This window comes from Diadema antillarum, unplaced genomic scaffold, assembly GCF_040938485.1.
Source record: "Diadema antillarum isolate AM-2024a unplaced genomic scaffold, OU_Dant_1.0 seq00000507_RagTag, whole genome shotgun sequence".
Classification (NCBI taxonomy): Eukaryota; Metazoa; Echinodermata; class Echinoidea; order Diadematoida; family Diadematidae; genus Diadema; species Diadema antillarum.
In genome coordinates this window covers 330,982-358,321 of record NW_027271462.1, presented here as the reverse complement: position 1 = coordinate 358,321, position 27,340 = coordinate 330,982, and the positions used below count along the sequence as shown (strand labels likewise).

The 27,340-nt window shown below is 39.4% G+C and overlaps 1 protein-coding gene across 1 annotated transcript in view; it reads left to right on the top strand.

Annotated features, from left to right (window-relative positions):
- The window catches only part of LOC139733993 (uncharacterized), a 68,383-nt gene that overhangs the window by 27,966 nt on the left and 13,077 nt on the right, over positions 1–27,340 (top strand). The window contains exons 7-13 of the mRNA XM_071644800.1: positions 8,504–8,623; positions 12,769–12,882; positions 14,059–14,334; positions 15,499–15,591; positions 19,067–19,321; positions 25,514–25,583; positions 26,646–26,779. Of these exons, the coding sequence (XP_071500901.1) occupies positions 8,504–8,623; positions 12,769–12,882; positions 14,059–14,334; positions 15,499–15,591; positions 19,067–19,321; positions 25,514–25,583; positions 26,646–26,779 (1,062 nt within the window). The remainder of the gene's footprint in view (positions 1–8,503; positions 8,624–12,768; positions 12,883–14,058; positions 14,335–15,498; positions 15,592–19,066; positions 19,322–25,513; positions 25,584–26,645; positions 26,780–27,340) is intronic.

The window sequence follows — 27,340 nt, the reverse complement described above, 5'->3', positions numbered from 1 at the left end:
AATCATATTGTTCTCAGTAGTATGGACACTGAAAAACAGCACAAAAACTGAAGTCACTGTGACAGTGTGTAACACTGTCACTGTTATAGCATACAGTACCAAGGTGCTGTATTAATTAGCTCCTTGCTCTATTCATACAATTTAGACACTTTGTGATGACATCTTGACATACAGTATTGCCTGCACATATCAAAGAGGACAGCTATTGTACCGTGTAGTGTCATCTGCAATTTGTATCAGTTGTTCCAGTTGAGCGGTTGCCCAATTGTTCAGGAGCTCAACATGGCTTGCAAATTCAAAAGAAGAACACATCCCTCTTTCAAAAGTCTGTACCCCTCGCAGACTCTACTTTGTTGTCTGCTTACTTTTTTTTTTTTTTTTTTCAAATACAGAGTGACGTTTATGCATCTGAACTACCAACTGTAGTTAGCATATATTCAGTGCTTGAATGCTAGTGGTTACCGGAAATGTCAGGTTCAGGTTAACGTTTCCCAGGAAAACATAAATGATATTCAAGGACCTTGATGGTGGTGGAATATAAGGATACAAAGCCAAGGAAAATGGAAAGAGAAGAGGAGGTAAATACAACTGGTTTGGAGGTGGAATACAATGTGTAAAACTTGCATTGATTGCTATGAGATATTTTAACAATCCTTGTTTGCGATGCTTCCTCATTTTAGTCCTACGGATTGATTGCAATCTTTGTGACTGGCTTTTAGAGAAAAGGGGTTTGGCATGTGTACATATTATGTACCATGTCTGTTTTCTATTATAATAATACATATATCCTCTTTGAAAAAGAAAAGATGAAATCAGTAAGTCTATTTTATTCATTTCAAGTTATATATCTCTGTACTCATTTCAACCACAACACACACCCTTTGGTTAATCATTTATGAATTTTTTTAACTGCAGAAAGATGTTTGTGAAGATGACTACAGCATACATGTATTGTATTGCACACATGCAAGACTCAAACAATATATTATAGTGTAAAAGTAACAGACCAACATGTTGGCAAATTGAACCTATTTGATTAAAATTTCTGTCAAATTAGGCCCTGATACATTTGCATTTCATACTTGGTCATCAAAATCAACTCTTTTTATGCTGTAAACCTATAAAGTCAGTCCATTTTGACCATGTTTTGTAGTTTACATAAAAGAGTAGTGCATGGTATGTTTGCTTATCAGAAGAACTAAGAAATTGCGATTTACATGTAAGCAGATTTGTTTCTTATTGCATTTTGCCATCAAGTAGACACACATATTATTGTATGAGGTGAATAAACGGGAAGGGTGATCGATACTGTTAGATTTTGCAGACTGATAAAAATACTGAATCACACACACACAAAAAAATCAATATTGATTCATGCTCATAATAGAGCAGAAGAGTACAAAAGATGATATGCTGTTGCTATTTTGCTTTAATCAGCAACTTTTGATGACCTACGATTTGTATCTGATAAAATTTTTCCATGGATGTGCTCCAATTTTTTGGCCATCAATAAACAAGTGTGATACAGAACTAGCCTTTGGATTCTCTTTTCTTCTAAACTCTTCTAGCAGTTTAATGTGACAGGTTAGATTTCAGATGCATGTATTGAAAAACGAAGTAGCCCATGACCAAAGTCATCAGAGACTGTGGCCTACAGCTTTTTAGTAGCTTTTAGTTTCACACGTACCGAGAGCGCTTAATTTGAAATGATGCATTTATCACTAGAATTATGTTTCAAATTAAGCACACTGCCATGTCAATGCAAACTGGAATCGCTGAGGGTGATTTGAATTGCAATTCCAATCATGTTTCAAATGACGGTCCGGAGTAGTTTTCCAATCACGCTTCGCCAGAATTAAACAGCAAAGGGATGACCATGTGAATGTAATTGACCTTCAATTGCGTTTTTGGGGTAGAGCTTATAGTGACCTTTCAATACCACTTCCGCTGAATGACTGTGCTCCTCAAAGGTTCGCAGTGCAGTCAATTATAAAGAGTGCGCTACGTACAGCTCAAGAGTGATTGATGGGTACCCAGAAAGAAGCCAAACTCCCCTCCTCCCTCCGAAATTCAAAACCACAGAATCCGCAAAGCCTTCCTTGGTCGTATGAACAAATGGTGATTCGAAAATTTTGTAATTGCACCGTTGTTTGTAATTCAGCATTTAAATTACGCACTCTCGGTGCGTGTGAAAGCAAGGCAACTCTCCTGCTGTGAGACCATTTTGATCTCAAAATCTCTCGCTCTCTCACTTGAATTAGACTCTTTCCTGCTCTAGCTGTAAGCAGTACATGAACAAGATGCGTGATGATACTGAACTCCACGATCTCAAATTTAATCCCTCGCGACATTGTCAGGTAGTCTTGATTCACGATTAGACACACTGAATATGTGGATGGCATATACCCGTATTTGTTTGCTCTGTCATTTTTTTTTTTTCTTCTCATGTACTGGTACATTGATTGTGTACTATGCAGGGCTCACACGGATAAATAATTCTCCATAAACATGTGTGTTAATATTCAAAATTCAAACAATTTTGTAAAATAGCTGGGAGAAATGAGGTGTTTCATCTTCGGTAACTTGAAAAAGTGAGGTATACCCTTTCATCCATCAAATTTCCTTGGGGGTTCTTCAGCTCAAACTCTGTCGAATGGTTTGCAAAGCCAGACTACAAGTTCTTTTTACTCAAAAAATCACATATTTTTTGTACATGCACCCAATCAAATATAGTCCCTTCAAATTCTGTGAAAAAAAGCTTTCATCTTCCAACCAAAATGCAGTTTGTAGAATAATTCATACTCAATATCTGCAGCTATTCAGTTTCTGCCAAACTGTCTTTTCTGATTTTTGATTAAGTCTTTATTTATTTTAGTATCTTTGGTATTAAGAGTTTGTGATGCGGTCAGGGATATTCCATTATACAGGTTGTATTTACAGGTGTGAGCCCTACATTGTACTACATGGCCACAGTGATTAAACTGGTACACACATACCTGATGGGGAAACTAATTTTAGTACAGGTATCTTGGGTGGAGGACGTACATTGTATGATTGATCGTCTATTTGTGCATTGATTAGCAAATTGATAAACAGCACTAATGGGGTGCATACAGTATGTAGAACAACCCTACATTGTACTTTATCACCAGTTTCAAGCCATTAACAAGTTATCATACCTCCCTCATCATACTGGCAGCTTAAATGTACAGGTACTGTGGTGTATAAATTTGCACTTATTAGTTGGGTGTAGAGCCTGCAAATCGATTTGCCCGTATAAAGCTATTTGCCTCAGTTCTACAGTGTGTAGCAAGGGTCATTTTGCTGAAGATGTCCATCTGATCGGAATTTAAAAGTTCATTTTTGCACAATCGGCTGCTACAGCGGACTCCCATTATAACGAAGTCGTATTAGGGACTGGCAGTTTTCTTTCGTTATATTGAAATTACGTTATAATCGAACAAATAAAAAATAAAGATACATAGAATGGATGATGTTGCATCCTAAATTTTTACTTTGTTGTAACCAGAATTTCTTTGTAATCATGTTCGCTATAATGGCAGTACACTGTACAAAGTGTACATCAGCTAGCGGGATAACATATGTCATTCCTGCAGTAAGATCTGATAAAGTTTATAGATTTATAGCAGGCGATAGTCTCAGCACGAGGTAAATTTGGGACTGACTGAATTGTGAAAAAGTGAACTTTTACACAGCAAGGGGCACAAAAAATGGAATTCCACAGAAAGCCAGCCTACCACATCAGGTGAATCAATCAAGTTTCCTCTCTCTCCAAATGGAGTCTTTTATCACAAGGCTAGAGACCGATGTTCAAAGTATTGAGAATCTGACTTGCAGCTAGGACAAGTACAGATGGATTCCTGCAGATTACTATTAAAGCTTGGCAATTTATGCCAGGCATGTGTCTGGACAAGTGCATCTAATCCAAGACCAGGAGAACATCCTTAACTGTTATGGTTGAATTGTGCCTCTCTGATGCAAGGTTAAAGTGGTGAGGCTTTGTCTCTATGGCAACCAACTTTCATCCTATCCCAGTCACCCTCAAAGAGGCTCCATTGTCATCCATTGTTGGACAATAGCTGTCAAACTGCTGTAAAGCATGGGGATTAAATTAAGCTACTTTTATAGGGATAAGGATTACATCCAGGCTGGGCAGGAGCCTTCTTTCAAGGGACCTGTGTGCAGTAGAAGTGAGCATGGGCTTGGCTTTTTATGCTTTCCCCCCTAGTATGTAATTCTCAGAGAAAGAAAGAGAAGTTGGACTCTTTTCCCCTTCTGTTGAGGGAGAGGAGTCCTACCGGGTCTTGTCAGTCTGGTCTGTTTATTTAGCAGCGTTGTAGCACTCACTGTGTTTGAGGGCATAACAAAAGCAATCTCATGGAATGCTTAATTGGAGTTTGGACTCTAAAAGTGCATAGAGTGCATTTCACATTGAGTTCTTTGCAAGAGAGGGGTAGATGTGTATAGAGCGAAGTCCGTGCTATGCCCTGCCCTCTGTTATTGAATGAGACGTAATATGCTTTCTAGCCATATCACTATTATCACTCAATCCTTCCAGTCGAAATCTCTCAAGAGAAATGACAAGAGTTGATTGCATTGACAGGGCTTGCTTTGCAGTTCTTCACTGCTGAACCATCTTGGAGCAACGTTTGTGTTTTATTAATCTACCTCTCTGGGAAATAATACTTGGATCTATATTCATTGTCAGGAATTTATCCCTTGAGACTAGCTGGTAAGTATGCACTTTCACAGTGTGGTCCTACATGTGGACCTTTAGTATACATGTACTGTAGACTGGGAGCCAGTGAAAGTTGAAGAATCACCCCAAATGTATGTACCGTTGTACTCCCAACAAACTTTTACCTCAGTCTGTAATTTTATTTATTGGCTTCTCCCATTGAGCTGCAGTACAAGTTTTGGAAACTGGCACTTTGATGACCTGGTGTGGGTTTCATCAGATTCTTTCACTTCAGAGTGACAAAAGTTGTGATTTGGGACATCAAATGTTGACTGACCAAGTTCGATGCAGTTGATGACTTCAGGAGAGCTGTGAATATGATGTAACAATCATGGTAGTTTTAGAGTCTCCTTCATTCCTGGTTTCGAAAGTCCATGTCCTTCATTTCTTGGATTGTTGTTGTAGGCATCCTGAAACTACATGCATACTGTGATTACGTCCAGGTTCAGCTCCATGTGATCAGTAGAATAAAAACAATGCTTTGAGTGCAAGTAAAAACATGATGGGGGTTCTACCTACATTGAGTCTTGCCTCCAAACATTGGAAGAAGACTTCTACCGATAGTTAGCATCAGGAGGGAGAGTGTTCCATGTCCTGGCAATCTGAGAACTATTAATTTCAAAACAGTATTCCTTTGTGCTACTGTATACGCTATATATTTCGGGGGGTTTTTATTTTTGCGAATTTCGTGAGTCTGGAGCTATTCGCAAAATTAACAACACGCGAAAATATTATCGGTACCTTCCAAAATGAATCCCTTGCCTTGATGATACGAACATTTCAGTACAACCATGTCATGGCTTACCGAACAGACTATACTGGCTAAGCTTATTTACGCACGTCCACGTCTACATGTACTTACGAATACTGTAGAGAGCCAATCCATTATCGCAAGGGGACCACTCGTCAGAAATCTAGCGCGATGGACTTAACCATTTCAAAAATGTTGAATTCTAACTTACTAATTTGCAGAGTTTGGTAAGTCTTTTTCATGCAGTGTATAACTAGTATCATTCTTATTTGCTAGTAAGATGAAAATTCACACTTTCTTTGCCACTTCATATTTTCTCTGGTCCCCCAATTGCAAATTTAACCACTCGCGAAAATGTGTGACAGCGGCAATCCGCGAAAATCTATGTACGCAAAAATTATAGCGTATACAGTAATTGGTAGCTACATATACCAATATATGACAACCCTGATGATGGATGTCAAGTGGCTCGCTGTGCGTGTATGAGTCTTGAAGTGATCTGTGTTGAAATTTAAATACCAGGTTTATGATGCATATTATTAAAAATAAAAGAACAGAAGGAGGCATAACATCAACCTTATTCTGTCTATGTGGCAAGGAGGGCCATTGAAGCTCCTGGAGCATATCGGTCAACGATTGCACACATCCATTGCATCCATCTGCTCTTCTTTAGATGATCAATTTCAAGTTTATGGATCATGTTTCTAGGTGCATATGGGTCCCAGACAGGAGCAGCATATTCTAGGATTGGTTGTACAAGAGTGAAGTACAGTAGGTGAGCATTTTGAGCTTCACAGGTTTTCTTCAAGATTTCTCCTGAGGAAGGCAAAAGCCTTTGATTTATAGCCTTTGAGCATGTTTCTTCAGGATGTCTATTCCATCTAAGATCTGAGGAGGAAGTCACGCCCAAGTACTTGACAGTGGAAATTCAGTAGTTTTTTATGCCTTACTGTGCTTTGTTTGCGGATTGGCAACACTTAAACTCGAATGCAGTTATCTGGAAACTTATACGCCAATGAATAGGGAACACCTAATCCACTAATCCCTTTTGTGCCACCTTGCTGTTGTGCCTTGCTGTTGGACTGAGGCACATACACTGTAGGTACACCTGAGTAGGCTTGCCAAGTTTGCAGAGCTCTACAATTGTTGTAAGTCAAGTACGGATGGAATACTAAAAGATTACTAAAGCTTGGCAGTTTAAGCCAGGCATTTATCCGGGCAAGTGAAGAGTGATAAGTGATTCAACTACAAATTGGTATACCTACTCGATCCCAACTCAAAAGGAGATTCTATCCCTTACAGTTTTTATTGATTACGAAATTATATGCAGCACAGCAGCACAGATAGTGCAAATGTTGTAGGTATTCTGTCAATTTCTTTCCATACTTTCCCCTCCCGCCAATCTACCCTCACCAATCCCTTGGAGAGAAAGGGGGCGGGGGAGGGGAGGGGGAAGGGAGAGAAAAAAGTTACAGGGCAGGAGTACATGTCTGTAGGAATGTTATTAGAGTGCAATCTTACAGTTGTGCCAAATGTTTCACAGTTCACTATGTCCTGTCTCTTTCCTTCTTTAGTTTGATACCCAGAATTTGCACATTGTTCTTCCCCTCTGCGTCATTTCAGCCCCTGAGGTCATTTTGGATCATTTGACCTGGGGTATTGATTAATCCTTTAGTGATCACTTTCACCCCACAACTCTGTGATATTGTCAGCCAAACTCTCACTGACCGAACTTAACCAGTCCACTAGAGTAAGAGAACATTGATAATAAAGAATCAATGACCAGGAAACGTTTTATTAAGTGAAGACAGACTCCAGAACATTGGTTTCTTTTCTCGGTACTTGTCAATCACCTGTTTACCTAATGCCACCCTAAATGACGCAATTCTTCTGCTCGAGTGGACATGTGAAACAAAGAGGAACCAGGGGAGAAAAAGAGGGAGGCGTTGCAATTGTGTTCGTTTTCTCGGGAGACAGAGTCGAGAGGCCGTGACGTTTTTCAGCGTGCTCTACTTGCTCATTGTTGTCGCTGCGGGCAATCATCGTGGTGTTGTTTGTTTTCGGTGCGCTCCAGTGAGCGGGCGGAATCAATATCCGCCGCCCGTAGATCAGTTCTCTCTCTCTCTCCCGAGAGGAATTCTGATGATCTGTTCTCCTCCATCACATGTCTTGAGGATGTGATGCGGCACTGATGCCTCTTCATCATTTGTTAGGGAGCAACAGACAGAAGATGTAGGGACAAGTATGCTTGTGGTGTACTGGAAACTGTTCTTGAGGAGAACATTAGCATTTTGTGTTTGGGGACGTACTGAATCCTTCACCCTCTCCTAGTCCCCTGAGCTGAGATCAAGCTACCACGCTGGAGGGGATATTACTTTGACTGACTGCGTGGATGAGAGGATTTTCCCTACATTGGTTTGAGCATGATGCATCTCATTGTGTAGCAGGGTATGGAGTTGGCTGTTTAAAGGTCATACCGGTATTATGCATTTGCAACATTTGAGTAGTGAAAGCTTGCGTATTACATTATTGCATACTAAGTCTTGTACTTGCTGCTTCTCTACAAATGATAGGGCTGGCAGTAAGTTGAATAATAATGTCAATCAAATGCTTCATGTTGTTCATGTATACATAATTTCTATTTTGTTTTGTTTTTTTCTGATAACTCTATAAAGGCCAGAAATTAACTTTGCAGTGGTGATCACCTGCACTATACAATGTACATTGCACAAAATCTACAGCATTTAACTCACTGCTGTCAAAATAAAACAATCAGGAGTGTATTCCAGCAAATGGTGCAAGTCTTGTTTTCTCCTTGTACACTGTTTTTCATCCTTGCATCCAAATCAGTCATTCTTTGCTTGGGACTTGAATCTGTGTACATTTCTATCAGCCGTCATAATCACCAAAAAATTTGCGCCACCAAAAAAAAGAAGAAGAAACTCTGTGAAATCATCACTAAGGGACAGTCTGACTCTCTATGTCCACTACAGGTCCGAGAGCTGACCGAAAGCTTGGAGGCAGAGAGGAAGAGACGGTCATCTTACGAGGGCACTATCATCAAATTGAAACACCTCCTGGATGCAAACAGGAAGACTATTTCTTCTCTTGAGGTAAGTAATACAAATTTAAGTGTGTGTGTGTGTGTTTGTGTGTGTGTGTTTGTGTGGTGAAGTACTTTGTCCTTGTACCCGCACATATACAGTATGATAATGATGATGATAATAATAATAAGGGCTTATTTGTCCAGGGTAGCCTCTTCAACCAGTGTTGCCACTGCTCTACCAGAGGGCCCTGCCATCATTATTACCCTGGCGTTGCCAGGTTACCATTTATACACCTGGGTTGAGAGGGACGTGGTGGGTGAAAACATTCAGTCCAAGGACGTACAATGTATTCAAGCACTGGGCGGGAATCGAACTTGGGTCCTCCGATTGGGAGTCGCAAGAGTCTTATCCACTATACCACAGCGCCCCCTCAATATAGTGTCTTATAAATTCTTATTGAGAGAAGCTAGCTTTAATATCATTTGTTTATGTGACGATGCTAGTTGTGCCGCGACTGGTAAATTTATGCCATGAAAAGGCAAAGATAGAATTCAGTGAATATTTCATCTTGTGAGGTTTCCAGTACTTCATTCAGTCCTATACATGAAGGGGGAGGGGAAGAGGGAGGAATTTGGAAGTATTGAAGTGTTGTAGATATCTCTGTAGGAGAAAATCTAATCTGCTCTATTCACAGCTCATGTGATATCTAACGTTTGCCAATGTGCTATGAAATTTGAGAGCTGGCACTACTAGGTTCTCAAAATTTGATTGCATGTCCATATCACATTTCAGTTGGTAGTAATAGGTTAATGTGATCGCCAAGTATAAAAAGTTCAATTCACATTTGGGAATTTCGCCAGTGAAGTCTTAATGCTCCACCATAAAACTTTCTGACTCTTATACCCAAAATGCCAGTGGTTTCTAGGTAATACAATTATATCAAACGATAGATTGTAGTCATGCTTTCGTGTATCTTTCCTATGCAGCAAATGTTAGCTATTAAAAACATTTATGTTAGCTGCAGGGCAAATTTAAAAAAACACACACACAAAACAAAACAAAATGTTGCATAGAGTACCAATCACCTGTACTTTTATCTGCAGGGACAGTTGGAAGAGAGAGAAAATATGAAAAGTCATAGTAAATATGTTCCAGGTTCAGTATTTGCCTTGAAGTTTGATATTCCTGCAACAGAATTACGTTTTTCATCTACTCATGATACCAGTGATATCATGAAGATCTTTACCAAGGAACAAGAATGAAAAGTTTCAAAGAGGGAGGGGTGTAGGGTTGTTTGGCGTGGGACAAAAGTTATTTGTAGTTTGTCCTTAGCTGTCACGGCGCCTGCCCCGTCCTGAAAGGATGGGATCAATAGGCCTTTACACCAGATGCTTGTACGACTCCGAAGCCCACTTCAACCCACCCCTTAGTAGGGAGGATTCGTACCATTGTCACTCCTCGCTGGCCGCGGCGGCCTTGATTGATCTTAATCCCCTTCCAGGGACGCGGAGAAAGAGGAGTGGGATGGAAGTTTTTAGTTGAGAAACTGTCAGCTACTCTCAATAGCCCGGATGGTGTAACAAAGTTTGAAAAAAAGAATTGCTGTCTAGTCTGATCTGATTTGACAATACTGAACCATTAGAGGACTTTTCCTATTATCATTCCATGAGAAACCACAATGTATTGTTGAAATTTGCGAAGGAGAAAAAAAAGAGGAAAAATAATTGATTTTGTTAAAACATGTGCCTGTTTCCTGAGACAGCACAGCATAGGCACATGAAATACTAAAGTGTTTCTTTTAGCATCCAGTCTACCAAACAAAAGTCTAATTTATGGAGAACAATACCGAATCATTAGAGTTTCCCCCTCATCATTCCAAGAGAAGCCACAGTGTTAAATTTGCAAAGGAGAAAAATAAGAAGGAGAAAGAATAATCGATTTTGTTGAAACATGTGCCTGTTTACAGAGACAACATAGCATCGGCACATGAAATAATAAAGTGTTTCTTTTAGTGCCCAATGTTCCAAACAAAAGTCCAAAAGGAGAACAATCCCAAACCATTAGAGTTCCCCCACATCATTCCATAAGAAGCCACAATGCTAAATTTGCAAAGGAAGAAAGAAGAAGAATATTGATTTTGTTTTATAAAAATATGTGCAGGCCTGTTAATAGAGACAACACAGTATTGGCACATGAAATAATAAAGTGTTTCTTTTAGCACCCAATGTTCCAAACAAAAGTATAAACAAGAACAATACTGAACCATCAGAAGACTTTTCTCCGCACCATTCCAAGAGAAGCCTCAATGCTAAATTTGCAAAGGGAAAAAGAGGAATACTATTAAGTGGTTGATTTTGTTTAAACATGTTTGGAGAGACAACACAGTATTTGTAGATGGAATAATACTGTAACTGGAAAAATAGTTAACCATTAGAAGATTTCTTCGGCATCATTCCATGAGAAGCCACACTAATTTTGCAAGAATAGAAGCAATTACATGGTATTGTATACAAAGAATAATTGATTTGTTGAAACATGTTGGCACTGGCTTGTAAAGAGAACACATAGTATAGGCACATGACATAACTGAGTGTTTCTTTGAGTGTCCAGTATACCAACCAAGAGTCTACTTTTGATACATACATACAGTATAGTTATCATTTGTATACCATGCAGATATATTCTTCATGTTGAATTGCATTTGATGAAAATAGAATGGTATAAATAGTTTCAATTAACATATATATACAAATATTGTACTTGCCATGTAATTCATGCCCTACTGCAGCTCGTTGTTATGACTTTTATGTTTCTTTTTTTCATCAGCGTTCTCTGTTGGAGTACACATTGTTGTGGTTGTTTTTTCCTTCGTCAGTATCAAATCTCAACATTCGCAGGCTGCATTATGTACAGACACTATCAGTGACATAATCTCACCTGTTGTGGTAATTTAAGTAGCTGGCGGTATTTGAAACCGCCAGCGTCTCACGCCCCTTTGGGATATCAAAGAAGTGAAAGTTACTGCCCCATTGTTCCCAGCAGACAATGCCCCCATGCATGCCAGGGGGGCTTGTAAAATGAAGCCCTGCGCCACGCACCTTTGGCCTTCTTAATAAGTCCAAATTATGAGCGACTAGTCAGAAGGTGTACCGATACACTCAAACATACAATGTAAAGTGGTTTATACATGTACCAACACACACAGACACACACACACACACACATATAGACACCCACACATGCACACAAGGAGAACATTTCTGAGTGTTTCTTTTATAATAGTCCATTAAATTCCATAGCCAGTGCAGTGTATCCATTGGTTGAAAATAACCATCCCATTGTGCCTATCAAGCCAGTGTTTATGTTCAGTCAATCCGAATTCACAATACAATTCTGTCTAAATATAGCCGGGCAGTGCTACCGGCCGGTATTTCTTTCAGTTCAGCAGTAGGTGATATTGTTTGTGAGAGGAATATGCCTTCGTTCAAACACTAATAGCCAATTGATCCCGGCATGAGTGAGGGGGAAAACCTATACTAATCCTCATCTCATCTGAGCTCGTGAGTTCTCTGTGCAAATATAAAACCCTGATTGAGTGAGCTAGGTGTGAGAAAAGTCATCACCCATTGTGAATTTCATTCGTGGCTGCTGATGCGTTGGCCACAGTCCTGCGTGACTGCACCACTTTCCCATGCATCGTTTTGCAGAGGACACTTTAATTGTACACTTACTGTGCCTCAAGCTGTCTGTCTGGGCATCACATTTGTAAGCTGTACTGTGCACGGTATCGATGTACACAATGTGTTGGATTTTTACACTCGACATTGTACATGATGACGTATCTCTTCACATACAGTGATTAATATGTTATTTTGTTGATTTGTCTTGATTTACAGGTGTATATCCTTTCTGTTGGTATACACCTACAGTATCTGCCATTGAAAGAAGCTACTGAATGTGAGACTCTGCTCCCATACTGAAATATCATGTTTTGTTTAAAGTTATCAGGAATGTAGCTTGCTTTTAAAGATTGAATCTCAATTCTCTTTCGACAATAATGATTATCAAATCAAATAAAATGTTTAAGGAATTTTGCTATTTTGAAATGTATATATTATATATGGACTGTTTAAAGATTTCTTGGCATTGCTGTAAATTTTGTGCCCGTAACTGCAGGTGTAACACTCTTTTGTGTTTTGTTGTAAAAACAGGAGGATAAGCTGTCGTTGGCTGAACAGAAGAAGTCACTAGAGAGGAAAGTTGACACTCTCCAGAAAGATGTGGAGTCATTCCAGAGGAAGGAAGGGACCACAGTAAAACCACAGGTGAGCTGGTTGGGGGTGAAGATGCCAAAGTGATTGTTAAAATAACCCTAGACTCCTAGCCAAACGCAATATCATTATGTTGTACATAGCAATGGATATATTGGGAACTGTCCCCTATGAGTTAATCTATGCTGCAATACAGTGCACTCCCGTTATAACGAAATGCTCGGGACCGGCAGTTTTCTTTCGTTATAACGAAATTTCGTTATAACCGAACAAATACAATATATAACGAAAACAAGGAAACCATGTATATATACATTGTATCATATTCTGTTTGCTGAATACTCATCATACACTGGAAAGCTATGTGAAATGTGATGGGATAACTGTATCACAATAATAAACGCAAGTTCCCCTCAGGAACTGTGCGTGGCACGAAGAGCGAACACACAGTGGTGTGAAGCGTTCACCCATGCAGAGAAGCTATAAATGCTTGTTCCGCTACGAATTTTCGAAAGCAATTCGCATTTCGTTATAACGGAGCAAATTTCTTTTGTTTTTCTTTGTCTATGGCGCTCGGAAAAGACTTCTTTATAACGGAAATTTCGCTATAACCGTGTTCGTTATAAGCGAATCTTTTACCATAGACTTTTATGGTGATTATTTTGGGACCAGAAGATTTACTTCGTTATAACGAAATTTCGTTATAACCGTGTTCGTTATAACGGGAGTGCACTGTATGCCTGCCAATTAATCAGCACAGCCTGCCAGTGTACTCGTGTCGTGAAATGAAGCTTCTTTGTTTGAGACTTCCGGTGATTTCTAGTTTTCCTTGTTATGTGTTTGTTTATGTTTTTGTTTTTTTTTGTTTTTTGTTCGCTTTTTTTAAGGGGGGGGGGAGGGGAAGGGGGGTGCCATGTATTCAATTGTCATTTCGTGATAACACTGCTGTGGGATTATGCACCAGTTCAGTAATTGTAAAGGAGGAAATTTATCGTAATTTGTGTGAGAAATTTGTTGTGCTCAACCTGGATGAAGATGAATATAATGTGTTTTTAATTTTGCGGAATCAAAATATAAGATAGTGCTACATAATTATACAAGCAAAAGAAAAATACTTCGTGTGCTTTTGATTCATTTGATTGTTTTTTTCATTGACAACAAACATCATGCTTACCTGCAACTGTGAGGTGTTGTTGAAGCTCAGGATTTTATGAAATCTGCCCCAAACAGGAGCCAGTTTCCCAAAGCGGAGGAGGAGGAGGAGGAAGCGGAGGAGGTATCGGAGGAGGAGGAGGAGACCTGACCACCATCAGACTACAGAGGGAGCTAAAGCAACTCCAGCAGCACAACGAGACCTGCGTCAGCCGTCTGGAGGAGGCCATGATCTCCCTGGAGCAGGAGAAGCTCAAGTGCCGCGAGCTGGAGCGCAAGCTCTCCACAACAGAGGAGAAGTGGGAGCTGGTCGTCAAGCGCTACCGCGACAATGAGAGGCAGCTGAACAGCAAGGTGTGGTACAACTAGTAGTCTTCACACTCCTGCAATTAACAGAAAACAACCATTTTTTTAATACCTTATAGAAGGATAATTGTATATTGTGCTTGGTACAACATACAGGTCGTACCATGTAATTTGAAATTGAATATTATTCTGGACATACATTATTAGCATTTACAGTCATGTTCTCACTCTTTTTTTTTCTTTTTCTTTTTTTGAAGAAAATTAATGATTTACCAGTATTCCTCACCATCCTGTGTTTTGGGGATGCAGCTACAATTGTACCTTTGTTTAAGTTTATTATAGTGCAGCACATATACAGCAAGGTACATTTCATATGGTGGCATTCACAGTGCTCTGCCAAGGAAGGAGGAGGTTAATAAGTCATCATTGGCATTGGTTTGTCTGTTTGCAAAATCACTCAAAAAGCTGAGTTCGGATTAAAATAAAACTTGCATAAAAAGTCGATATTGACACAAGGAACACCTCAGTCAATTTTGGTAGTGATCTGGGAATTTTTATGGATTTTTGAAGGATTTTTCATCTTTTGGCATATATTGTATACAAACTGTAAGGTCAACGAACTTGGGGTTCAAGCTGTGCGTACTGGAGGTTTACATGCGCGCACCAAAGTGCGCACTCTGCTCGGGCAAGGCACCGTGCAATGACATAAACAAAAGGCTACTACAAATTGTATTTTGAGAAATTGCATGCATGTAAAAGGTGGAAATGAGTTACTGGCTTTGCGGAGGTCTGTGCTCTCTGAGTGCTTTTTTAGTTGTAACAGCACCACTGATCACTGGTATCATTCACACATGGTGAATTACTCAGTGTAAGTGATAACAACACAGAGCATTTCAGATGATGACATTCACATTGTTATTTAAGAGATAATGTTCAGTGTGATCCCATGAATAAGTTCTAAAATCAAACAGAATATTTAATGGACAGTGTACTAAAGATGAGTTGCCAATGGTAGTATATGTTTAACTCCTACTTTTAACCATTATAGGAGATAACCTCCATGAGATAAACTCTCTCCAGGCCCAAACTGACCAGGGCAAGAATGGACACTGTGATTACATTCAATCCTTTAGACAAAAAACTATTTGATATGTTTGAAGATTGATTTAGAGGCAACTCCCCACAAGTCTTTTGTCTTACTTATTTTTGCAGCTTGATACCCTCAGTGATGAACTGAATGGCTCCAAGACTCAGCTGTCTGCTAGCCAGCTGGATGTATTGCGGCTGCAAGCAGAAAATAAAAGAGTGAGTGAGCATTTAAAATTGTTTCTTTCTTTGCATGTGGGTATGACACAATATCATGTTGTCACTGTACAGCCTGTGGCATTAAATGTGGATGATACACAATATAAATCATTTGATGGCATTTAGAGTCGGTAGTATGAATAACCACTGTCTGTCCTGTTGCAATGTAAAGTGTACTGAATGCCTGTTGCAGGGTGTTATCACCTAACAGCAGTGTATACATGTACCTGTTGACTCTTAATATGCTATCTGGTTATTAGACAATAAGTGCAGACAAGATTCCTTGCAGTTGTAGATATTTGCATGCAAAAATTTACACTCACATGTCACTAAGGACGCAACAGGCAAAAAACAAAACAATGCAATGTGCACTGATGTATATTACCATTCACATCACATAAAGGGCTTGGGCTCATTCATGTATGCACAGACATTGTATTTGTATGAGACTGATTTACTCAACGACAGGTGTTCTGTTAGCCCATTTGCAATATTGTTTCATCGAGGCTTAAGGCTTTCTAGGTACAAACTGTAACACAGAATTGCATTAGCCATGGATATGAGCTTGGATGGAGCACGGCAGAATGCGAGCCATTTGGTATGTCAAACAAGTTGTAGGAATGAGATTTTGCTTCACATTCAAGTATTCATAATTATTGCACACAGCAGTGAGCTTTTAGAAGCCAGTGAATGTTAAATGTTACCATTTCAACCAATCAGAAACCATGTTGTAAATGCACTATTTTCTATTTCATGCTGCATTATATGACTGTGTGTCTGAAATGCATCTGATACTTTATACGTCATACATTTCGTAAGCCTAATTTTTCGCGAATCAGGACTTTCTGACAATTTTGCGAATGGTTTAATTTTCGACCATGGAGTACAGTGATGAATGGAGAAACGTACGAATGTGCGCCGTATTCATGTTGAGATCAGAGTTAAAATTTTTGTGTGTTGTTCACTCCTTGAATAGCAGCCGACTCATGAAATTAACAAAATGTATGGCATGTACCATAAGATGGGATGTATCCTTAGTGCTGGTCTGTCAAAAGATTACTTTTAATGGAGTCTGAGTACCAGGTAATATCCCTTTCATAAACCCAATGCGACTATTATCTGTTGTATTTGGTCATAAAATCGGAGTGGGACCTGAGTAACCCTCACTTTTTCGATACTGCAGTTATCCAAACAATATCCCCATCATGACCAGACCCTTGTACATGTAGTTTATGAACAGAATTCCACGACCGTGCAAATTATTTCCAACTTGCGGTCAAAAGGTCACCTTTTTCGCGCATGCGTACTCAGAGGGGTGTGTACAGTTGCCTTGTCGATAACCCGGTTTTTTTTTTTGTTTTTTTTTAAGATCACTCATAAGAAAACGATATGGCTTATTTTCAGATTTTGTGAAAGCAGTTTTTTATTGAATTGTGTATAAAACACTATTCTTACGTGAATAATAAAGAGATGCATTGGTGAAAGGGTTATACATGGCGTAAGTTGTAATTGTCAGAAACGTACACCAACTTACTGACCAAGTTGAAGAGCTAATCTAGATATCCTCCCTCCACAGACATCACGGGCCACTCCTACACCCAGTCCCAAGCGAGTAAGGAGATTGTTGATGTTCTTAAAGGGAAACTCCCCTCCATCTTCAAGCTGACTTCTAGAGTGAAATCGAATAAAGAGAATGGCGAAAATTTCGTTGCAGCCTGACAAGACATGTAGTACCATATAGTTTAGGATATTTGTCACTATATTATGTTGATGGCGTCATTCCCTCACTAGTCTACAGTTACACACAAATCTTTTTTTTTTATTGTGTCATATGAATTTAAAGAAGTAAAAGTCACCTCCTATGGGTATCAAAGTACTGTAGAGGTGTATTGATTCATTTTTTGACAAAATAACCATAATTGAGTTTACTTTTTAGGCAAATATAGTGCGTTAATCCCGAGACGATATCATATCTTCCTCTCAATTGCAAAATATGTGATTTAGACCAATAACACCGTGCTATAAAGCAAAGAAGATTTCAAAATTCCATAACTCTCTGATTTTTGGTCCGATACCACTGATAAAGCTCTGGTAATGTTGATTTTAGACACTTTTGTAACAACATCAAAGCTTGAGTATGGAGTGTAGTTTCCTTTTAATTCATTAGCATGCACTGTATTTCACATTTTGTTTTCTCTCTTATGCTGTGGTGTTGCAGTTTTGGGGAAAGGGTTTAGAGACTGCAAATTGCTCTTGACATCTCTGTGGTGTTGCCTACTTGTAGCAACGAGAGTGCGTACCTGCAGTTTGAGTGATGGTGGAGAATGCATCACTTGTTCTGAGGCAAGAATCTCGGGATCTATGCTGTTGGAGTGTCTATTGCATGGCAGATGAAACACTCATCGTCATTGGGTGATATACAGTAGGCTGTTGCATCATTGCCATGACACATTTCTCCTGGACTTTAGGAACATTTCCTACCTTCAGTTTATAGTGGGATTTCTTTTCCCTTTATCTTTTGGTGTGTGCGATATGTACAGTATGTGTGCTTGTGTGTGTACATGTTTGTTTGTTTGTACAATATTTTTATGTACAGTGTGTCATGCATGTGCAGTGCACTTTGCTTTCAATTTCTGGCGCATTCTGACGAGATTGACTTGATAGCCCCTATTCAGCTGCTCTAGCTGGTCTTCAGTTGGGTCCAGCTGGGTGTGAGGTGGGACCACTTCACCGGGTTATGCACCCTAATATTTGCAATGATTGAATGAAGTTGAATGAATGAGTTTTGGAGAGCATTCCACAAAAGGGGCTCAGTGTAAGAAAAACAACTTTCTCCATTATGATTTAGAGACTTTCATAGAGTGAATTGCATGGCTGACATTCAATCTGAATGTGTAAAATTACACTGTCTGACGATGAGTACAAGTTGGGTAGTATTATGTGTGCACTGTACAAGTGTGGAGTATTTTTGCACCCTTCATGCAATGTGAAACAATATAATGTGCAAACTACCAAAACATGCAATATGTACATTGTATTATGTTTATAACTCTATTCTCCTTCTCCTCCTCCCTCCTTCTCATCTTCTTCTTCTTCCCCCACCTTCTTTTCTTCCTCCTGCTCCTCTCTCTCTTTGTCTCCTCCTCTTCTTTCTCCTCCTCTTCCTTCTACTCCACACCTAATCCTTCTCCTCCCCCTCCTCCTCTTACACACCTCCTCTTCCTCCTCCCTTTTTTTCTCCTTCCTCCTCCTCCTCTTCTTCTTTATCATCCTCCTTCTTGTCCTCATCCTTTTCATCCTCCTCTTTTTCCTCTTTTTCTACTCCTCCATATCTCCTCATTTTCCTCTTTCTTTTCTTTTCCTCCTCCTCCTCCACCTCCTCTGCTACTACCATCACCACCATCACCATCACCACCATCACCACCACCATCACCACCACCATCACCATTATCGCCACCACCACCCCATTCTCCAGGTCCTGAACAGCTCCCTGACTGAGAAGGACAAGGCACGGGAGCAGCTCCATCTGGAGCAGAGCCTGCTGAACAAAGAGGTAGAGCGCCACCGTGAGACCATCGGGGAGTTGGAGGGCCTGGTGGAGGGACTCAAGAAGGACCGAGACGTCCTGGCCCACGAGCTCCAAGTGATGATCAGCAAGGAGCAGAAACACAAAGAGTGGGCCGGCTCCCTGGAGCTGGCTGAGCGGGAGAACAGGGAACTAAGAGACAAGGTGAGTCTCCTTTTATAATAACTGTGACTAGCCCCTTTAAGTACCAATACAGTTCTGTTTTGTTTGTCTCATTTTCTATCTGAGGAGATGACTGGATAGCCCATTATTTCAGCTGCCCTAGCTGGTCTTCCATGTGGTCCAGTTGGATGTGAGGTGGGATCACTTCACAGGGTTAAACACTCTGCTCTTTGCGATGAAAAAAATGAAGCAGGATCCTTTACGTGCATGAGTTGTGACTTTCTCTCACACAGGACTTCCATTTTATGTCCTATCTGAGGGACAGAGTGTTTTGCCTCTTACTAGAGGGGATGGTATGATTACACACAACATTGCACAGCTAGACTTGGGAATCAAACCCGGGTCATTTGAATTGTGAGGTAGACATGCTAATGACTGAGCAGAGTCACAGTTTTAAAGTTTTTGCGTGTGTGTGTGCGTGTTTTGGGGTGTTTTCTTTTTCCACTATCAACCTCTAGCAGTAAGTAAATGTCACACTAATATTTGAGATAATATTGCTGGGTAGAGAGATTGGTGTGAAGTAGGCGAAGTAGAGCACACATTTTAACACACCCGTTCCTCACACACAGGCACACACAGACACACACACAGCAATTCCTCACACTCAGACACACACACACACTCATACATACATGTAATAGGGTGACTGATGCTTAAAGGTGCTACAGGTTTAAGATGTTCCATGCCCCAGCCCCTGAATTACATCGTACATGTTTGTGTCTTTTTTTTTTTCAGATTAGATATGCAGAAGGCATACAAGTGGTGCACAAATAAATAATGTGCAGTATACCTCAATAACTTGTACAGAGAAAGGGGAGGCAGGTTAATCTGGGTGTTAGAGTTTGGGCAAGAGCTTTATTGTTAATAGGGCAAACAGTTTTGTCATGGTTGCCCTGCCTGTTGAGTCAAACAGTCTTTATTACACATGAAATGTAGAAATAAAGTGCGATCACATGTAATTTTTCCTTTTTAATAAGATAGCAGGAGCTAGCTACACTCATTTCTCTGTAATCACTTACCCGTGGCTGTGGCACCCTCATTCTTCAGCTCCGTGTTGTCCAGCACCTGCCCACACTATTCACAGACTGAGATACGGGTCTGCTGGGCAGTGATGACGGTGTTCAAGTTCTGATAGAGGGAAAGATAAAATGAGACAGGGGGAGAGAGAGAAAAAAAAAAGGGGGGAGAGCATATGTGTGAGCTTATATGGAGAGAGAGAGCAAAAGAGAGCAAGAGAGAGCAAGAAAGAAATGGAGAGAGACAGAAAGAGAAAGAAAGAGAGAGAAGTGAGAATATATGAACTCTTGCTTGAAAAAAAAAAGATAAAAAATGTGTCATGTACTCATGTTGGGATTGATAGGTAATACATACCCTGGTACCAGACAATACCTTATAAAAGACTGCCATAGAAAATTGAACAGTTGTTGTAGAAAACATCACTTTATATGGAAAGTCAATTATAATGATGCAAATGACACCAAAATGTTCATGACTTTATATTGCTTATTTTGACACAAAGAAAATCTATAAAAGTTCGGAAAGACTTTAATTTGATGAATGAAAGTCATGTGATTATCATAAGCTGCCTGCCATGATTTAAGGACACCTAACTATCACTGACAACTTGATTGGAATTAACCGCCTGTGGAGTGGAAGAGATTATTTCGATTGAAGTGTCGAAAGCATCTCTGAGTGCTTCATGATACCTAATGAGAAGCTTGTTAAATTAATTGAGAATGTGCAGTGTAACATGCAATGAAAAACTCAAATATATGGTGAAAAGCAGCGTTTTTCTCTTTCTAAGAAAGAGAAAGACAAGCGAGAAATGTTTCTCAGCATAGATAGATGTATAATATGTCCAATGGTTGTAAAAGGTGTGATGATAAGAAAGAGGGATTAGGCAAAGACGTGGTGTAAAGAATGGTATATGAGAAATGGGAGATTTGATTGAAGTGTGAGCGTGTGGAAGGGCATTTATAGAAATAGGAAACAAAGAATGGATGTATTATGGCGAGAGAGCAAAGTGACACCTCCCCATAGTCGTCGAACGCAAGCGCGGAGAGAGCGCAGGTGGTTCGCAGCGACTATTCCTGCTTGACGCGGAAGGAAAATCTCTCGCTCGAGCATGCTATCCCCAAAAGGAGGTGTTCCATTTTTTGTGCATCAACAATTGGCAGGAAGTAGGGACAGGTGCGTCCGCTTGCACAAAAGTGGAGGGGTGGATGAGGGGAAGGGGAGGCAGAATCAACTTATACCTAAAGTCAGCATTTGGAGAGGGTACATCCAACTAGTACGTATAACTGAGAGGTGGTATGCATTTGCTGTACATCTGCTTTAAGATGGCAGTCGTTTCGTCAATAGATGGCATATCAGATACTTGTAATAGCAACCAAAGGAGTGTCATACCTGCCCACAGCTAAAGGAGGCATCCGCAATGCGATCACCGCGCCAGTCGAGGTAGAGGGATATATCGTGCCTGTGTCCAGCTCCGAGGGACCATCCCTCCTTGGTAGTTTTGTGCCTTGGATGAGCAAACACGGCCACAGTTGGCGAGTTATAGTGAGAAACTGAAGTGCCGGATACCAGTGTTTCCTGAGCGGAAGATGGTTTTAAATGCTGGTGAAAGCGTGTGTCAGGCTTCTACGACTCTTCAGCTCCAAAGCGGGACAGACTTCGTGGGCATCTCGTAAATTTGATCATTTTTCATGCTGCAGTTAATCATTAATGCGTATCTGCATTGTTTAGACACATATAGGAATCTCTTGAATATTGGCATTTTTAAAATTATTTATGGTATCATTTTTTCGGGGGTGGGGGAGGGGGACAGGGATATGGTTGCTCTGGTAACTCATCCATATGCACCTGCTCCTTGTAAATCATTTACCAGTATTTCTACAAGAAGGAAGTCTATAGAGACAGAGCTTACACTGTGTAGTGAATATTCTCTGGATGTACATGTTCTTGTGTTGTATGTTAAGATGTTCTGATCCTTCACACGAACAAGTGACTATGGTCGCAGTTTGGAGGGCAAAATAAGTGTGTATGTATACAATGTACTTTGATTCTCTTTGTGATGTTTGTAATGAGTTGTATTATTTTTTTTTCCATTTCAAAGGGCAATGGTATCTTTGCATATAATTACATATTATGAAGACACCTTGTGTGTTGAAGGATAGTTTATATGTTTCAGCAAAAATCACAATTTAAGATAAAGTTTTTCTTTCGGCAGACTTGATGGTTACAATTTGGAATGAAATGTAATTCTCTATCTAAAGGGGGAAAACCATATTGTCACACCTGAAAACATGTAGTACCGTATACGCCACATATTTTAATAGCGAGTCTGATTTTTTGTGAATCTGGACTTCCTAAAAATTATTGCAAGTGGTTAGATTTCCAATTGTGGAGTACAGTAATGAATGGAAAAAGCATCACATTCATGTCGGGATTAGAGTCAACTTGAATATATTTGCGTAATTTTTAAATTTGCAAATACATTAGCACCTGACTCGCGAAATTCACTAAAATAAAAACCTTGCAAAATATTTGAGGTTTACAGTATACAGTGTACATAAGTTCTGCTGTTTATGCATCATATGTTTACATTTGAAATTTCATGCGAGAATCTCGTATTAATCTTATATTTTCCATTCAGTCTAGAATGTACATTTAGAAATGTAGTGTGCTCTTTAGTTGTTCATTTCCACCAGCTTCCTCGATGTTCACTCCACAATTATTGTGGCTGTCCTGTCAAATACTTCTTGATCCCTTTACAGACAGGATTAACCTTTGCGTCATCACGAACTACGTCACCTTCACCAGCGATACAAGCAGTGAGGATATATAATGCAGGCCTTTTCTTTTCTTTTCTTTTTTTCATTTTCTCTTTGTCTTTGTATATCTTCATTCATCATCATACATGTGTGTAGCCTCCATTCCAGTCTTGCATGACATTTTGTTGGGTTGTGCGGGTCACGCCATAGCAAGCTATTGATTTCTCTCATACTTCCCTAGTTAGCATGTACCTATGGTTGGGACCACTTTATAAAGATGTTCAATTTACAGATATTTCAAGTTGCAGTATCTGTTGGTAACTGCAGCAACAACTTTTTCAATGTGTTCAACTGATTGCCCTTTCTGTCGCTGCTGTAATAGTAGCTGTACTTATTTCAATCAATGGTTATTGCAAACATCTTTTTAAAATGGGTCCTTGGTGTAAGACTATACATTAGTAGCACATTTGGTTTCCGTTGAGCAGCCTGTCATCAGATTTTATGCATTATTCTTCTGTTAGAGCATGCTTCCATATTTATTCACTTGCATTATTTTATGTATGTATTTCACTTGTAATTTTTACAGTTGGATTAGTACTTGTACTTCAAACTTCAAAGCTTGAGAATTACCTGTAGAGTCATTTTTTTTTCTTTAAATGAAGGCAAGCTTGGCAACAAAGGAACAGTTTGATCCTGCTTTTGTTTTCAAGACTGATTCCAGCCTTAACCCTTTCAACTCATTAACTTTGAAGTGACACTGATGTCGTGTATATTAAAAAAGTGTTAGTCATAACAGCAGACTTGGATTAAATATATCTGTGGCAACAAGCAGTAGAAATGACTTACAATCACTTCTTGACATTTTGAATTCTAATTTTTTAATAGGCCCTGGACAGCTGCACCTGTATTCTAAATACAACACAGGTGGAAGAATTTATCTTTCCCTACATTCTGTGTCTGCACAGAATTGTGAATCACCACACTACATGTATTTTCTCCATAATTATCAGATCTCCTAGCTTCTTCACACATACCATATACATGTAGTCATTTTACCATTATTTCACATCAGTATTTCACATTGATAGTGCACTCATTTTTGTGTTTGTGGTTGGTAGCCATTGATTTTTTTTTCTCTATTTATAGCACTTGTGTACCAGTATCTGTAATCATACTTTTCCATTCACTCAGTATTCCATTCACTTTATGATAATCTTATGATATATGACTGCGATATATACACTGTACATGCTGGTGATATGTGGATATAGTTTGCTTTCCTGTTTTCTTTCAATATCTAGCTTACTCTCTCCGTCTCTTTGTTTGTACGTCTTATATGTCTGTATGTCTGTCTGTCTGTCTGTCTCTGTGTGTGTCTTTCTCTCTGAGACTCTGGCATGCTTGTGAGGCTGATGAATATTTCTCGGAAACTAGGTTTTACAACAAAAGAGAGAAAAGCAAACTTGTATTTAAAGCATTTGAAAAAGGGGACATTGGTGAATGGCTAGTAGTATGTAGACAAGAACATTGTTCTGAAGACCAAAAGTCTTGCAATCTAACACTGATATGAACATACTGGTACATTAATGTACTTCAGACTGGAACAAGGAAAACTAAAAGATTGTACAGTGTGTACTCCAATATTCCCATACTGTATGTACGTGGGTTGTTGGCATCCATGATGAATGTTACAATGTTTTTCCCATATATTTGTTCTATATGCTTTAATAGCCATGTGATGTCATAACTCCAGATTTAAACAATTACAACAAAATCAATTAATGATGACATTTTGGTTATATTCATGGTTATCTTATCTTTTGTTTTTAATATCAATTTTTATCTCAGCTTCTTAACAGATGCATTCTATCATGACCTGCCCCTTACTTTCTTTCAGCATGTTTTACTTTGCTGGTATGAGGGTTAATAATAATCTCAGCATGGCTTGGTACGCTGTGGCAAATAATTAGTTCACTCGTGCAATGTGGAAATTGTATTTATATCATGTGCCTTGACTATGTGCCTTGACTGTATGCTGTAGTGATGATCAATGTATCAAGTCATAATAAAGAGCATTAGAGTGCCATACAAGCTAGAGCAGTTTCTCTTGACTTATTTACACATCGATGTCGACCTTTAAACTTAATCTCCATGGGCAAAGTGCTGTATATTAAAAACAAATTGGCTGTCTAAATATAAACTTTGGAATGACTGAAAATTTCATCAATGATATTACCTTTGAAAAGACAGCAGAAATGGAAGCACAGCTGCCAGCATGCATAATGTATGAACATACACACTATTACTGTGTTAGTCATTGCATTGCAAGGTTTATCTTACCTCCAGAAGAAATACATTTTTGCTCAATTTCTTCTTTTTCACCCCCTCCTTGTGATATCAGCTGGAGTCTAGTCTTGGAAAGCACAACTTTTTGGAGCAGGAACTGGAATTAGAGAAGAGAAAAGTAAAAGGTAAAATACAAGAAGAGTGTTTTCTGTTTTTATACTGTGAGTGAGACATTTTGATAAAATCCTGTGTGATTGCTCTCAAGTCATTCATTCAGTCCTACTTTTATTCCGTTGAAGACTAGTCCAAAATATGCTTGGGCAGGAGTCTGTGGGAAACATACACTTTTGTATGTTGTAGGAAATCAGCTCATCCTCAATGGTTTAATATTGTGTTTGTGTTGTATCATAACATAAAGTACCACACACAGATATATTCAATCTGATTCATACATCACAGTTAGGATGTATTCATCTGTTTTCTACCATCTGCTACTTGCACAGAGACTCCAACCCCAAGCACCTCCTGATCTGGAGATTCTCCCGCCCGAAACCCCTAGCAAACGGGAGACTCCAAGTTGATGTGTGCGAAGCGCGAAGTTCCTAGGGTTCTAGATGTTCTCTGGTGCTATCTAAGGCTTATTTTTTCAACATACGATAGCAATAAGTAAGAAATCCTTTCCACCGGGAGACACAGAGCCAGGGCGGGAGAAATCACATCTCCAGCGGGAGAATGGGAGATTTTGCAAAAATAGGTTTTCGGCGGGAGAGTTGGAGTCTCTGCTTGCACTTTCATAGCAGGCATATACAGTACAATGAGCTTTATACAAGTGTGTGTTTGCATCTAGGCTTCCTGCAATAATAGCATACATGATTTCTTTTTTGTGGACTTTCTGAAGATGTTTGTGTTTGAACAATTTTTCATGTGCATACATTGTTATTTGCTTCTTGTCTGAAACACTTTGGAGAGTAAATCAAAGGGCTAATCGTGAAATATGAGAAATACCTTTCTACAATTTCAGATGACTGTTGATATGTTGGCAAGAGTATAATGTACTGGTACTTGTTAATACTCACATACAAATGCGCATACACACATTTTTCTGTAAATCATCTGTGATGTGCTACAATGTGCTAAGAAAATTTCTGAAACTTTTATAAAAGATTATTGAAATAGAATTAGTTATAATCTTTCTGTGGTGTGCTCACCTGTTGCTACATTGAGTATCTTTACAATTCCTGCTGCAGATTTGCTTGCTCAGCTAGAGATAGCCAAGCAGAAGCTTCGGACGGCCGAACAGACGGCAGAGGGTCTGCAGGAGCAGCTGGGGAGGAAGTCAGTAGAACTGTTCAGACAAGCTGGTAGCGCCAGGGAAGGACAGGTGGGTGTATTATGAGTTGAATAAGATGCTCCCATCCTTGAATCTTTTCATCCTCTTTTCCAAGTTTCATCCTCTTGTCCAAACTGTTTGTTCTGTCTTACGTACATCTCTCTTACTTTACTCTCTTACATCTTTTTATTTTCTTCATTTTATGCCAGTCCGTTCTTCTGTTTGTGTTATGTTTCAGTTTCTGATTTTGTTTGATTGTGTTTTCGCTGTTTTGTTTGTTGTTGGGGTTTTTTGGAGGGGGGGGGGGGCAACTAGGGCATGAGCAAATTTCCCTCCTATTGTAAAAGTGGAAATTTTTGCGGTGCTGAAATTTTCGCACATTTTGCGCAACCAGAAACTAGCGCGAAAATAAAAGCACGCGAATATTATTGTTTGCCATTTGTTCCTGTGCATGATGTTTTGATTCCGCGGAATTAAAAACACGCGAAACTCTTCTGACACGGCCAAGCGCGAAAAACTAATTGTGCGAAAATACCACTTTTACAGTATTTCTGACATTAGGGATATGAAATGTTTGTTGATACATGTATGTTTGTGGTCATTATCTTATTC